This window comes from Aspergillus saccharolyticus, assembly GCF_003184585.1.
Source record: "Aspergillus saccharolyticus JOP 1030-1 unplaced genomic scaffold BP01scaffold_23, whole genome shotgun sequence".
Lineage (NCBI taxonomy): Eukaryota > Fungi > Ascomycota > Eurotiomycetes > Eurotiales > Aspergillaceae > Aspergillus > Aspergillus saccharolyticus.
In genome coordinates this window covers 417,718-428,103 of record NW_020290633.1, presented here as the reverse complement: position 1 = coordinate 428,103, position 10,386 = coordinate 417,718, and the positions used below count along the sequence as shown (strand labels likewise).

The window sequence follows — 10,386 nt, the reverse complement described above, 5'->3', positions numbered from 1 at the left end:
AGAACAAGAATAAGATCTGTGAGCCGCCTGTCGGCTCAATCCAGATCCAAGGTATCATATACACGTATAATGGAAACATCAGAAGAAGAGTGAAAAAAAAAAAAAAAAAAAAAAAAAAAAAAAAAAAAAAAAAAAAAAAAAAAAAAAAAACCTAATCTATACATGTGGCTTGGGTATGCATGCAAAGAAGATGGTATAGAACAGGAACCTGCAGGAACCGTGTCCGGTATCCACACGTTATTACGTGACCAGTCCACTGCAGATGAAATGCAGGTCTGAGAGGGTCGGACCCAATAAGAGTATGCGATGCGCTCGTAGGCAGAAATAAAATAGTCGACCAGCCGTTTCCGATTCGCGGTTGCCGGTCAAATGTCGTCAAAAGGGGGGTAATTTGAAAATGAGGAAAAACTCCGTATGCGAGAATGGAAGACGATGCGTTGCGACTACCCTTCAGCCTAGCATGACGGCCGCCAGCGCTGTACAGGTCAATCCGATGGCCATTCCGATCCAAGGCGTCTGTCCGAGGGTGCCTTCGCTGCGAGCGCGCAGGGTCTTGGTGTCCCGCGACGAGGCGGCCGGCGTGCCCAGTCCGCTGTCGAGTGCGGCCTCGTCGCCGCTCTGTAGACCCCGTTCTGGCAGTCGACTCTCTTGTTGAACCCCCAGCACGTTTTCTTGGTGATCGGGTCGGAATTGGATCTCAGGTAAGGGAGCAGGCGGGGTGGTGTCCGGCAACGAGGGAGTGGGCGAAGGTGCCCGGTCGGCTTCGACGGCGAGGGCTATCGTCGGGATGAGACAGAGTACGATCGTTGAGGGCTTCATGGTGCAAGTCGAAATTATATGCAGCGAGCGTCAAAGCGACAGGACCAGATTTATTTATTGTTGTGTGTTGAGATTAGATTGAGGGCGTGCGATGCGCAAGGAAGGCTAGCTGGCTCCACCGGGGCCCGAACGTGCGCGATCTCACTCGTGCAGAGAGACGAGCCACCACGGTTGGGAAGTGTCGCACTAGAATTGATCTAGTAGTTGTCGTACTTTTCGGACGAATCGAGGTGAAGACGGGAGAGAAGATAAGAATCCCCTGAAACGTGCGGGAACGAGGAGGATCAACAACAATAACAACAACACACAGCCACGGAAACGACAGGCAGCAAGAAACCACTTTCAGCGAGAGGAGGGGTGGATTATTCTCGACACGCAAGTAACGAAACCCAATGCATATGAAAGAGGGGGGAAAGGGGGAGGGGGAGGTGGAGGGGGAGGTGGAGGGGGAGGAGCGAGAGTGAGTGAGTGAGTGAGTGAGGCCAAGGGGAAGAAGATATAGGAGTAGGAGGAGGGGGGAGGAAGAGGAGGGAAAAGGCAGTAAATACCTTAGTTTGGAGATGGAGGGAGCGAAAAGGCTGAATAAAGAATAATAATCAGGGAGGGAAGCAGGAAAAAAGGGAAAAAGGGATAAACAACCACTAACAAGCACTAACACCCACTACTAACCACTACTGCGGGCCCAGAACACGGAGTCGCTGACAGGCAACGGGGGGGCCCTGAGACTACCTGAGATTACCTGAGATTACCCTGAGATTATCATTGGTTCAAGGAGTTCCAAGCCGTGTCCGCACGGGCTGAAGCTACCCTTACTTTAGCCTGACTGGGATGAGCTTGTCAGGGCTTTTGCAGCCCGAGTCCACCTCAGGGAGTCGAACCAAGGGTCGATATTCCCAGGCCTGCCTATCATTGCCTCTTAGTCACCCGCTCTCTGAGACATTCCTTCTCGTGCGGGAAAAATTTAACCTTGAAGACTGACACCACAGTGGCACATGGTGGCAGCCTATTCTCTACCGTGTACTCCATATATTAGTTCTAAGACTATTGTCTGTCTACAGACGCCCCAGTCAAACAATCATTCTGGACAAGAACAGAGGTCATAACAAAGAGTGGAAAAAACCAGAGGCTGGTTGTACGGTGCAACTTGTATGGCGTCATCAGCCCCTCCGCCCAGTGCATCCAGTGCCCACCACAACAAGACCTACTGGTGTACACCACCAACCACCCCATCTGGAGTCAAGTGACGTCTGACGTCTTTTATTTGGGGATGCTCAATGCAATTGGTTCATTCAGTCATTCAGCAAACAGTCTATCATTGATCAAGGCTCCAGTACAATCACAGCATCTTCTCCCAGTCCGGCGTCACTGTGAACTTGCCGCTGAGCTGGCCCATCGCCCACACCTTCTTCTCATCATCCGGGAACTCCTCGTCACCCGCATTCGGCGGCGTCGACACAATCAACGCTTCCTGCGAAAAGTCCACCGCCGTTGCGCGGTCCAGTTCGAAGCTGATCCCGCCCCAGTCCAACGTCACCCGACCCGAAGCGTGGACGTTCAGTTTGCCGACCCGGCCAGCCAATAAGCCCGGATCAGCCGCCGTCACCACCTTGCCAGAGCCTGCCGCCGCCGTCGCATCGTCATCTCCGTCGAGAATCTCCATCTCGTTCTCGCGCTTGATCGGCTGGGCAGTAGGCACAGTCTCCGTGGGAGGAGGATTGGCGTCTGTAGTCTCAGTTCCAGGAAGCACCAGGTTGGGGGTCAATGGAGGGAACTGCATGAGGAACAGCTGTCCGGCCAGTTTATCCTCCTCTTCCTTGGCTTCCTCCTCCTCGCCCTCCTTCTCCTTGCCCTTGTCCTCTCCTTCCGCAGCACCCTCGGCCGTTCCGGTCAACGCCTCGGGGCGTTCAGGCCGCGGCTCCTTCTGGAAGAGACTCTTCACAATCTCCAAATCCTGCTCGTGACGCTCGTACTCCTCGATGTCCTCCTTCGTGCGTAGTAAACTCTTGGGATCGATGACCACCTCCGGTTCCGGGCTGTGGACCGTCGACTCGGAGACAGACTTAGACGGGCTGAGCTTCCGACGCACCTTGACCTTTTGCACGGGAAGCAGCCCATCATCCATAGTCGTAGCCGTATCATCCGCATGAGGCACATCAGTCATGACCTGGTCCTCCTCATCCATAGGCTCCTCCTTAACCAACTGCTCATCCACATCATCCTCTCCATCCTGCGCCACAAACAGCGCATCATCATCATCCTCCTCAACAGCCCTCCCCTTTTTTTTCTCGGCCTTCTCCCTCTTCTCCGCCTCAGACTTCTTCGCCTGGGCCGCCCCCGTCGTACTCGACTCCATATTCACACTAACCACGCGCTCCTCATGCTCATGCCTCTCCAATCTGAGCGGCCGCAACCCCCCGACCCCGATTCCCCCGTTCCCCTCCAACTTGAACGCCCCCTTCTTCGCATCCTTATACTCTCCGTCCTCATCATCACTCCCCAAATTAATCCGATCGATACTAACCCTGACCTCCCCATCACTCTCATCCGAACTCACATACCCCGCCCCAACCTGCTGAGCCCCAAGATCCATCACGCTCCTGGACCGCGACCTGGAATCCAAGCCCCCAGCAAACGCACCCCCGCGCCCACGTCTCGCCCCACCAGGCCCCGAGCCCATCCCGCCCCGCGCGCCCCCGCGCCCACCTCGCCCACCATTCTGCTGACCACCCCCGCGCCCGCGCTGAATCGCCGCCGCCTCCTTGAGTCGTTCGCGATTGCGCTGCGCCTCGAGCTTCTCGATCGCCTCGCGCTCCTCTTTGCTGCGGCGGTTCACGGCCCGGGGCTTGTATTTAAGGGTGGGTTTCGCGGGTTCGCCGCTGAGGGGAGGCCCGCCGGCGGAGGGGGTGGGGGAGGGGCGGGCAATGCTTCCGGATGGCGGCGCGCGTTTCTTGAGAGTTTGGAGGCGTTGAACGGGGGGTTTTGTGCTGGGCGCTGGGGTGGAGGAGGCGGTAGAGGAGGCGGTTGTTGGTGCGGCGGAGGTGGAGGTGGTGTCAGCGTTAGTGGTAGGGGCAGTGGTGCGTCGAGTTCCTGCTGCTCCTGCTGCTGCTGCGGCTGATGCTCCTCCGCGGCGGGGAGGAGCTTTGGGTGGCATTTTCTTTGCCTGTGATTTGGTTGTACTGTGTACTGAAGTGGAGGATTGAGTGAGTGGCGCGGGGGGGATTTAGTGTAAGAGTAGGTGGGTATGAGGCTTCCAATCGAGGCTATATGGGTAATATAGAGAAACAAAGAGATTGGGAGGATGGTGTCGGGAAGTGCGAAATGAGGAGAACGTGATGTGGTCAAGTTTCGTGAATCTCCCGCCGGAGGAAACTTTTTTTCTTCCGGGGATTACAGCCTCTGGGCGGCCAGGCGGGGCAGAAAATTCCACGATGCGCGCGGCTAACCCCTTCAAGGCGGAAAGTGCGGGGCTGCGGAATATTGGCCCCGCTAACCTCGTTCGGGTATGGTCTGGCCTGACCCGCCAACTCTGTCAGGGACTTAGTCAGCTCGGCGCTCATTCATCCTGAGATGAAGAATAAAGGATGTATTGTCGCAATACAGAGTACACAGAACTCTATAAGCCGAAAATTTATTAAGTCGTTAATAATGGTCGTCTGACCGGTCTACGTACTTGCTGCTTCTGCAGTCAGAAACCTTGTACTTGCCAGCATACAACATACCATTATACAACTTATGATCATATATATTTCATTCCATACCTAAACCTGACAGTTATTTCAAACTCCAGCACATCGGTCGGAATAATGACTGCCATTCAAAAACAACAAACCAATCAATCCAGATACTTGGCACAATCATCGCATGTAATGAGTGGTGGAAGGCGACCAGGCTCCCCACAGGGCCGCATCAATGTCAGCTGCAGAAAACGCCAAAAGAACACGACACAATAAGCACAATCAACCCGCTCAGTTCAATCGCTAGAACCATTGAATAGAATGCAGTGTAAGACGACAAGCATGACCATGTGAAGGACCAGAACAGAGCCGGGGCTCGTCAAATTTGATGCAAGGTTGTGAGGTCGACGGTCGCAAGAGAGCGTGGGTGTATGGAGGTGTAGGGAGGATGTGGTTGGAATGAGCGACATATCACAGAGCCTGTCATGCCATCACAAACCACTACAGAGAAATGTGGCAGGTGATGCGCAGGGACAAACGACTCAAGATGGAAAGCCAACGGTACAGTGTCAGATTGGAAAGGAGGGAGGAGATGCGATACACAGATAATTCCACTCGTCTATGTTAAGAGGTAAAAGATAAAATATGTTTGCGGAAATGCAGCCACCCAGGCACAGTTCATACCTCGACATCGGGCAAACGGGTGCAGGTGCAAATGCGATTCTGAGACGAAGGACAAAAAGCAGCAGGACCGTCATCCTCATGCCTGATACAGGATGAGTCTAGCGCTTGCGTTTCTTATTCTTGTCCGCGAGAGCAGACGACGTCGACGACGACGAAGGCATGGGCGCAACAGCCGCCGCCACAGTGGCTCCTTCAGTGCCATTGGTAGGAGAATCAATGGTTTTCTTGACAGGAACTCCCATGTGACGGCCGTAGCGGCCTTTGCGACCGTTCCCTTCGTCTTCGCTGATGCAGCCATCAAGGCCAATTCCAGCATCCTTGCATCGGCCGCAAGGGCGTTGCCGATCACAGCCCTTCTTACTCTTGCGGCATCGTTGGCAACGCGGCTTGGTAGACAAATCCTCCTCGTCAGCAGCGAGTGGGTGGGAGTGCTGGTGTTGAAGGTTCACAGACGAGGTTGAGCTCTTGCGTACGGGCGCCGGGCTAGCCAGAATCGGGGACACCGCTGCCTTCTGAGTGGGCACCATGGACACCGGCCTAGCCTTGCGCATGGCACCACTGGTACTGGCCTTGGCCGTCTTGTTCGGGCGCACTGCTACTGACTTAGACCCACGGGCCTTGCTCGAGGTCGTGCTGCCGGCGCGGACCTTTGCCTTCTTGGACTTGGGGGCCGACTCGTGATAAAGCGTGTCATCGTCCATCTCGTTCTTGATGGTGTGATCAGGATGTTCATCCTCCTGGTGGAATTCATCGTCGTAGCCGTCGTAACTGCCATCAGAACTGTCAAAGCTCGGCAGAATGTCGTCCAACCGCTTGTGGGTGCGCTTCATGGCGCCGGGGGGTAGCATTGGGCTGGAGTCCAGCCTCTGCTTGGTACGTAAGGGCAAATCGTCATCATCATCCTCGCTGTACTCGTCACCATCGCTGGTGGCGCCAGTCGAGGAGGCAGCATCGGCAGCGCCGCTAAAGGCATCATCCAGGGTGGAGGCAGACGTGCGACCATTGGAAAAATTCGATGCATCACCCAGACGAATCAGCTGCATGGCCACGTCCTCATCAGAGATGCAGCTCGCGATGGTCGGGTCGGGAGTGGGAAGGACCCCAGGAGCAGCGTTGCGACCAGCCGAGTTGCTGTACTGCCCTGAGGATTGGGTAGTGGCCCGGTCGCGCAAGCGGTGTCCGTGATCAGGGACCACCGGCGTGGCATAGACTGAATTCTGTCCTTGATGAAGGCTGTATGCTTGTTCATTGTGTCCGAAGCTCTGAGGGGAAGGTAGAAGGGGTTGTTGTTGTTGCGAGTTGTAGGGCCGCTGAGTGGGGCGGGCAAAAGGTGAGACGGCTCCGTCTTGGCCGATCGACCGGCGCTGAGGGGAGATGGAGGAGGTGGAGGTAGTAAGAGGCACCTGAGGGGGGGCGAACAGCGGCAATTCCTGTGCGAATGCGGATTCTACGGTCAGCGAATGCTCTAGTATGGAGACGACAGATGATTGTCTGCCTTACCGAACTTTCGAACTTGGGCCGCTTCCTGCGACCGTCTTGGAGGATGTTCTCCATGCTGATATCCGAGCTACCCAGCTGCTCACTGCGAGGCTTCCTTGTGCCCGAGACAGACCCATAGCCGCCTTCGCTGTCGCTATAGACTCCGTCCTCCATGAAGCTGCCATGCGTGCTGGAGCCTCTGCTTTTGTTGCCTCCGCGCGACGTTTGTTTGTGCTGAGATGCGCTGCGACGGCTGCGCCCAGACGGTGACATGCTGCGCTTCCGAGCAAGCCGGGAGGCAGGCCGGGACGGTGGCTGTCCATGCTCCAACATGTGCGCAGCCTGCATTGCCGGCGCCATCTGGAAAGGCTCTCCCAGACTGGGACGTTTGCGAGCATCCATGGGCAAATGTCCATAGAAGCGATCCCCGTAGCCTTCAGTATAGGCTTGCACGGGAATAACTCGCACGTACACCGTCATGTTATTTCGGAGATTTTCATACCTGGCAATAAGGGTGATACCCTGTTCATCCTCAAAGCTCACCCCGCTCGCAGTGGTATCGTAAATTCCATAGAAATTCTTAACAGTGGTCACAATGGAATCCGTGGTATCATGAGGGTAGATCTGGACCCGCATAGGTATGCGAGCCCGCACCTTAGAGTTCTCATCGAGTAGCAGCTCGAAGGCAACATTCTTGGGCACCGAACTTCTGGGGGAAGGCTCCTGAGGCGAGCGATAGTCGGTATAGGCAGGCGACGCCCCAGGAGCCGCATGCTGTTCGTACGAGACAGCCTGCATGGTGGGGAAGGGACCAAAAGGGAGTGCTACCACACTGTTATTACATTGATAATCGTAGCAACGGCTGGTCTCGATTTGAAGGTGGTGAGGTTCGATTCGGGTGGATGGGAAGAGGAGGAGTGGGGGTGGACGGATGGAGAAGAGGGAAAAGGCAGAGAGACGGGAATACAAGGGAATGGGCAAAGTCCATCCAAACCTACCACAACAGAGGACTCAGAAGAGGTGGGTTGGAAGATGGATCACCTGCGATTGCTTATTATGATAGGATCGATGACCCCGAGGTGTGATGGATGGGATGAGGACACCCCAAGTCGCAACAACCGAAAGCGACGGGAAAGGCAGGGAAAAAACCGATCGATGCTGAAGGGGAAACCAGCATGAATGTCAGCACAATGTGAAATCAAACAGACTCAAATGGCCAAGAGGTCTACAGAGAAGGATATGACGACAAAAAGCATTGGTAGATAGAAGTCTGTTGGATCGTGATGGATTGTAGACTTGAGGGGGGGGGATGGATGTGGGTGTTGAGGACGAGCAGGGAAGAAACAACCCGAATCACTCGGAAGAGTAGGGAGAGGATCATAGACACACCGATGACAGGTCAAATTGAATTATCCAGAGTCGCACCCATGTACCAGTTCCCACAGGATGGAGAAGGAATGACAGCGATGGCGATGAAGGGAGGAAGTCGGCGGTCGGGCCGTGGGCGATGGTGAGTCGGACGTTCTACCAAGCGCTTGGGTATGTCAGCGGTGGCATCACGCAGAGCCGAGCGAGTCAGGAGAACAGAGCGGGTCAGACCCCATGCTCCACGATTTGCACACAAGAAAAGAAGCCAGAATGATAGAGAAGAACCTACCGAATGAATACTACGCCCAAAAATCGAAGAAGGATGGGGGGTGGAGGGGCGATGGGCGAACAAAGTCGAGGGTTGAGTTGTCGAAGAGAGGTTGAGGGAGAGGAAGAGGAGAGAGAGAGAGAGAGAGAGAGAAAGAGAGAACAGACCAAAGAGGGAGAAGCCGACTGAAAGACAACCCAGAAAGTGGTTTCACCCACACCACTTCCAGCTACGTACTGGGGTCGGTGACCACCTACGTCTATGATTTCTTTTCCCCCTGCCACAATTTATCTGATCGCTGATTCACAAACAAGCCCGACTTCATCATATCTCTCCATTGAGTCTATATTTGTGCCGTGCGCGATGGTTGAATGTCCATCGCAAAGTCCCAGATCGCATTTCGTCTACCGGCCCGGATACGACGGCGTTTTACGAGGAACATCAATCTCTCTTGCGACCCTCGGAGGGCCCAGGCCGTAATTACTTCCGACTGCCATGAATCGCAATCTCTATCTAACTAGAATAACGGGCTTGTTTTGAACCGTAGACAAACGGATGAAGGTCCAGAGCGTGCGACAGGCATTTGGATGTTGAGGCATCAGCCCGGGTTTTGGCGCAAACTGACAGCGACTCCTCCTCCCTCATCCGCAGATCTCCGTCCTAGGGGGCTTAAGCATGACCAGCTATCGCCATAAATAAAATAGTCTTTTCGTTCGCAGATAGCTTAGTTATACGGAGACTAGAAAATAGAATGAATAAAAATACCACCAGTCTCGTCGCACGACACAAACGAACACAGAGAGACCGACGACTGAGGGATAGAAAGCGGAGTGGCGTCGGGTTGGCTGGCACATCCTCAGCGCGGCCACGTCGAATGACACCCCCGAATCACATCCCGGTCACCACCAGACATGGTCCAGCTGCGATTCCCAAAGGAAAATGATCCGGTTCGAAGTCACCGCCAGAATTGGTTCTTTTGTCCAGAAGAACCAAGCCGAAGACAGAACAATCCGACAGGCGCAAACCGGGTAAAGCAGGAGATTCTGTCGCAAATCACTTGAATGCGCCAATGCGATCCGAATTGTTCCTCCGTTGTGTTCACTGCTTTCGCTAGACCTGCAGGGCTGAAATACCCGTCCGGAGCTTGATTCATACCATAATCTCAGACTCTGGGGTTCAAGAAAAGCGATGCGACCATCATTCCCTTCTTCACCTTCGTCTTTCCTCCCCAGATCTGTCACCACAAGCCATGCGGGTTTAACTAAAGGAACGGGAATGGGGAAGATAGAGAGGGACAAAGATGGAGCTGATGGGGGGCACCATTGGCTCTGGCTCCAGGCCAACAGCACCGACCAGCGATCACGCCCAATTGTTGCCTCGTTTCATGATCTGCGCCTGTCCAGACTTGTCCTTTTCTCTGTTTTACCCCTCCTCCCTCCCTCAACCAGCATGGACTACGTAAGGTTGGATGAGTGCATGGATAGATGAATGATTGAATGATTGAACGATTAATTGATTGAATGAATGAATGAATGAATGGACGAGAGATTGTCCTTATGACATGCGTCGGGTAGACACAAGACATCATCCATCGACCTATTCTTCTCTTCCCCCCCTCCCCCTTCCCCTCCTCCTCTTCTCCTTTCCCGTGATTTCACTGTATGTAAATTCAATCTATCCGCGGGTAAAGCGTGTTCATCCAGCCGTCTCTTTCCATCCAGTGAGTATTTCCCAGTCAGTCTGCAGGTCCCGGTGTGACATCGCATTCACTCTATCAAGTTTTCGCCGTCACATCTAAGGTACTCTCTCTGCTAAGACTAAAGGTGATTCTCCGGCTCAGGATTTACAATTGTCTGCATCCCTCTTAAAGTTACTCATGGCTTGGGGAACCTTGGGGAAACCGCTTCGGGGAAGGGTGAAGGGGTAATTCAAAGCGACTAAGAAAGCATGAATGGAAGCGCAGAGGACGACGAGCAACTCCGAGCCACCAGCAAGCGGCGCAACAATGTCGTTAGTCGGGTTAGAGTGGGGGGGGGGGGGAGGAGAGGGAGTTGGAGCAGGTGCAGTGCGATGCAGCAACCCACTCCCTAATAA

At 54.3% G+C, this 10,386-nt stretch overlaps 4 protein-coding genes across 4 annotated transcripts; 1 reads left to right on the top strand and 3 right to left on the bottom strand.

Moving 5' to 3' along the window:
- Positions 1 to 115: 115 nt before the first annotated feature.
- BP01DRAFT_358186 (uncharacterized protein) lies at positions 116 to 1,255 on the bottom strand. The gene has a single exon (XM_025575376.1). The coding sequence runs from the start codon at positions 817 to 819 to the stop codon at positions 451 to 453; it is 369 nt and encodes a 122-aa protein (XP_025429998.1). The 5' UTR covers positions 820 to 1,255; the 3' UTR covers positions 116 to 450.
- An 837-nt stretch (positions 1,256 to 2,092) lies between these two features.
- BP01DRAFT_358185 (putative DNA-directed RNA polymerase III RPC4) lies at positions 2,093 to 3,227 on the bottom strand. Its single transcript, XM_025575375.1, has one exon. It carries the CDS (start codon positions 2,999 to 3,001, stop codon positions 2,156 to 2,158), a length of 846 nt encoding a protein of 281 aa, XP_025429997.1. The 5' UTR covers positions 3,002 to 3,227; the 3' UTR covers positions 2,093 to 2,155.
- Positions 3,228 to 5,119: 1,892 nt separating this feature from the next.
- BP01DRAFT_92330 (putative C6 finger domain protein) lies at positions 5,120 to 7,667 on the bottom strand. Its single transcript, XM_025580235.1, has 2 exons — positions 6,678 to 7,667; positions 5,120 to 6,607 (listed from the first exon to the last, which is right to left on the bottom strand). The coding sequence occupies exons 1-2, from the start codon at positions 7,452 to 7,454 to the stop codon at positions 5,276 to 5,278; spliced, it is 2,109 nt and encodes a 702-aa protein (XP_025429996.1). The 5' UTR covers positions 7,455 to 7,667; the 3' UTR covers positions 5,120 to 5,275.
- A 1,561-nt stretch (positions 7,668 to 9,228) lies between these two features.
- BP01DRAFT_358181 (uncharacterized protein) lies at positions 9,229 to 10,240 on the top strand. Its single transcript, XM_025575374.1, has one exon. The coding sequence runs from the start codon at positions 9,593 to 9,595 to the stop codon at positions 9,752 to 9,754; it is 162 nt and encodes a 53-aa protein (XP_025429995.1). The 5' UTR covers positions 9,229 to 9,592; the 3' UTR covers positions 9,755 to 10,240.
- The last annotated feature ends 146 nt before the right edge of the window (positions 10,241 to 10,386 follow it).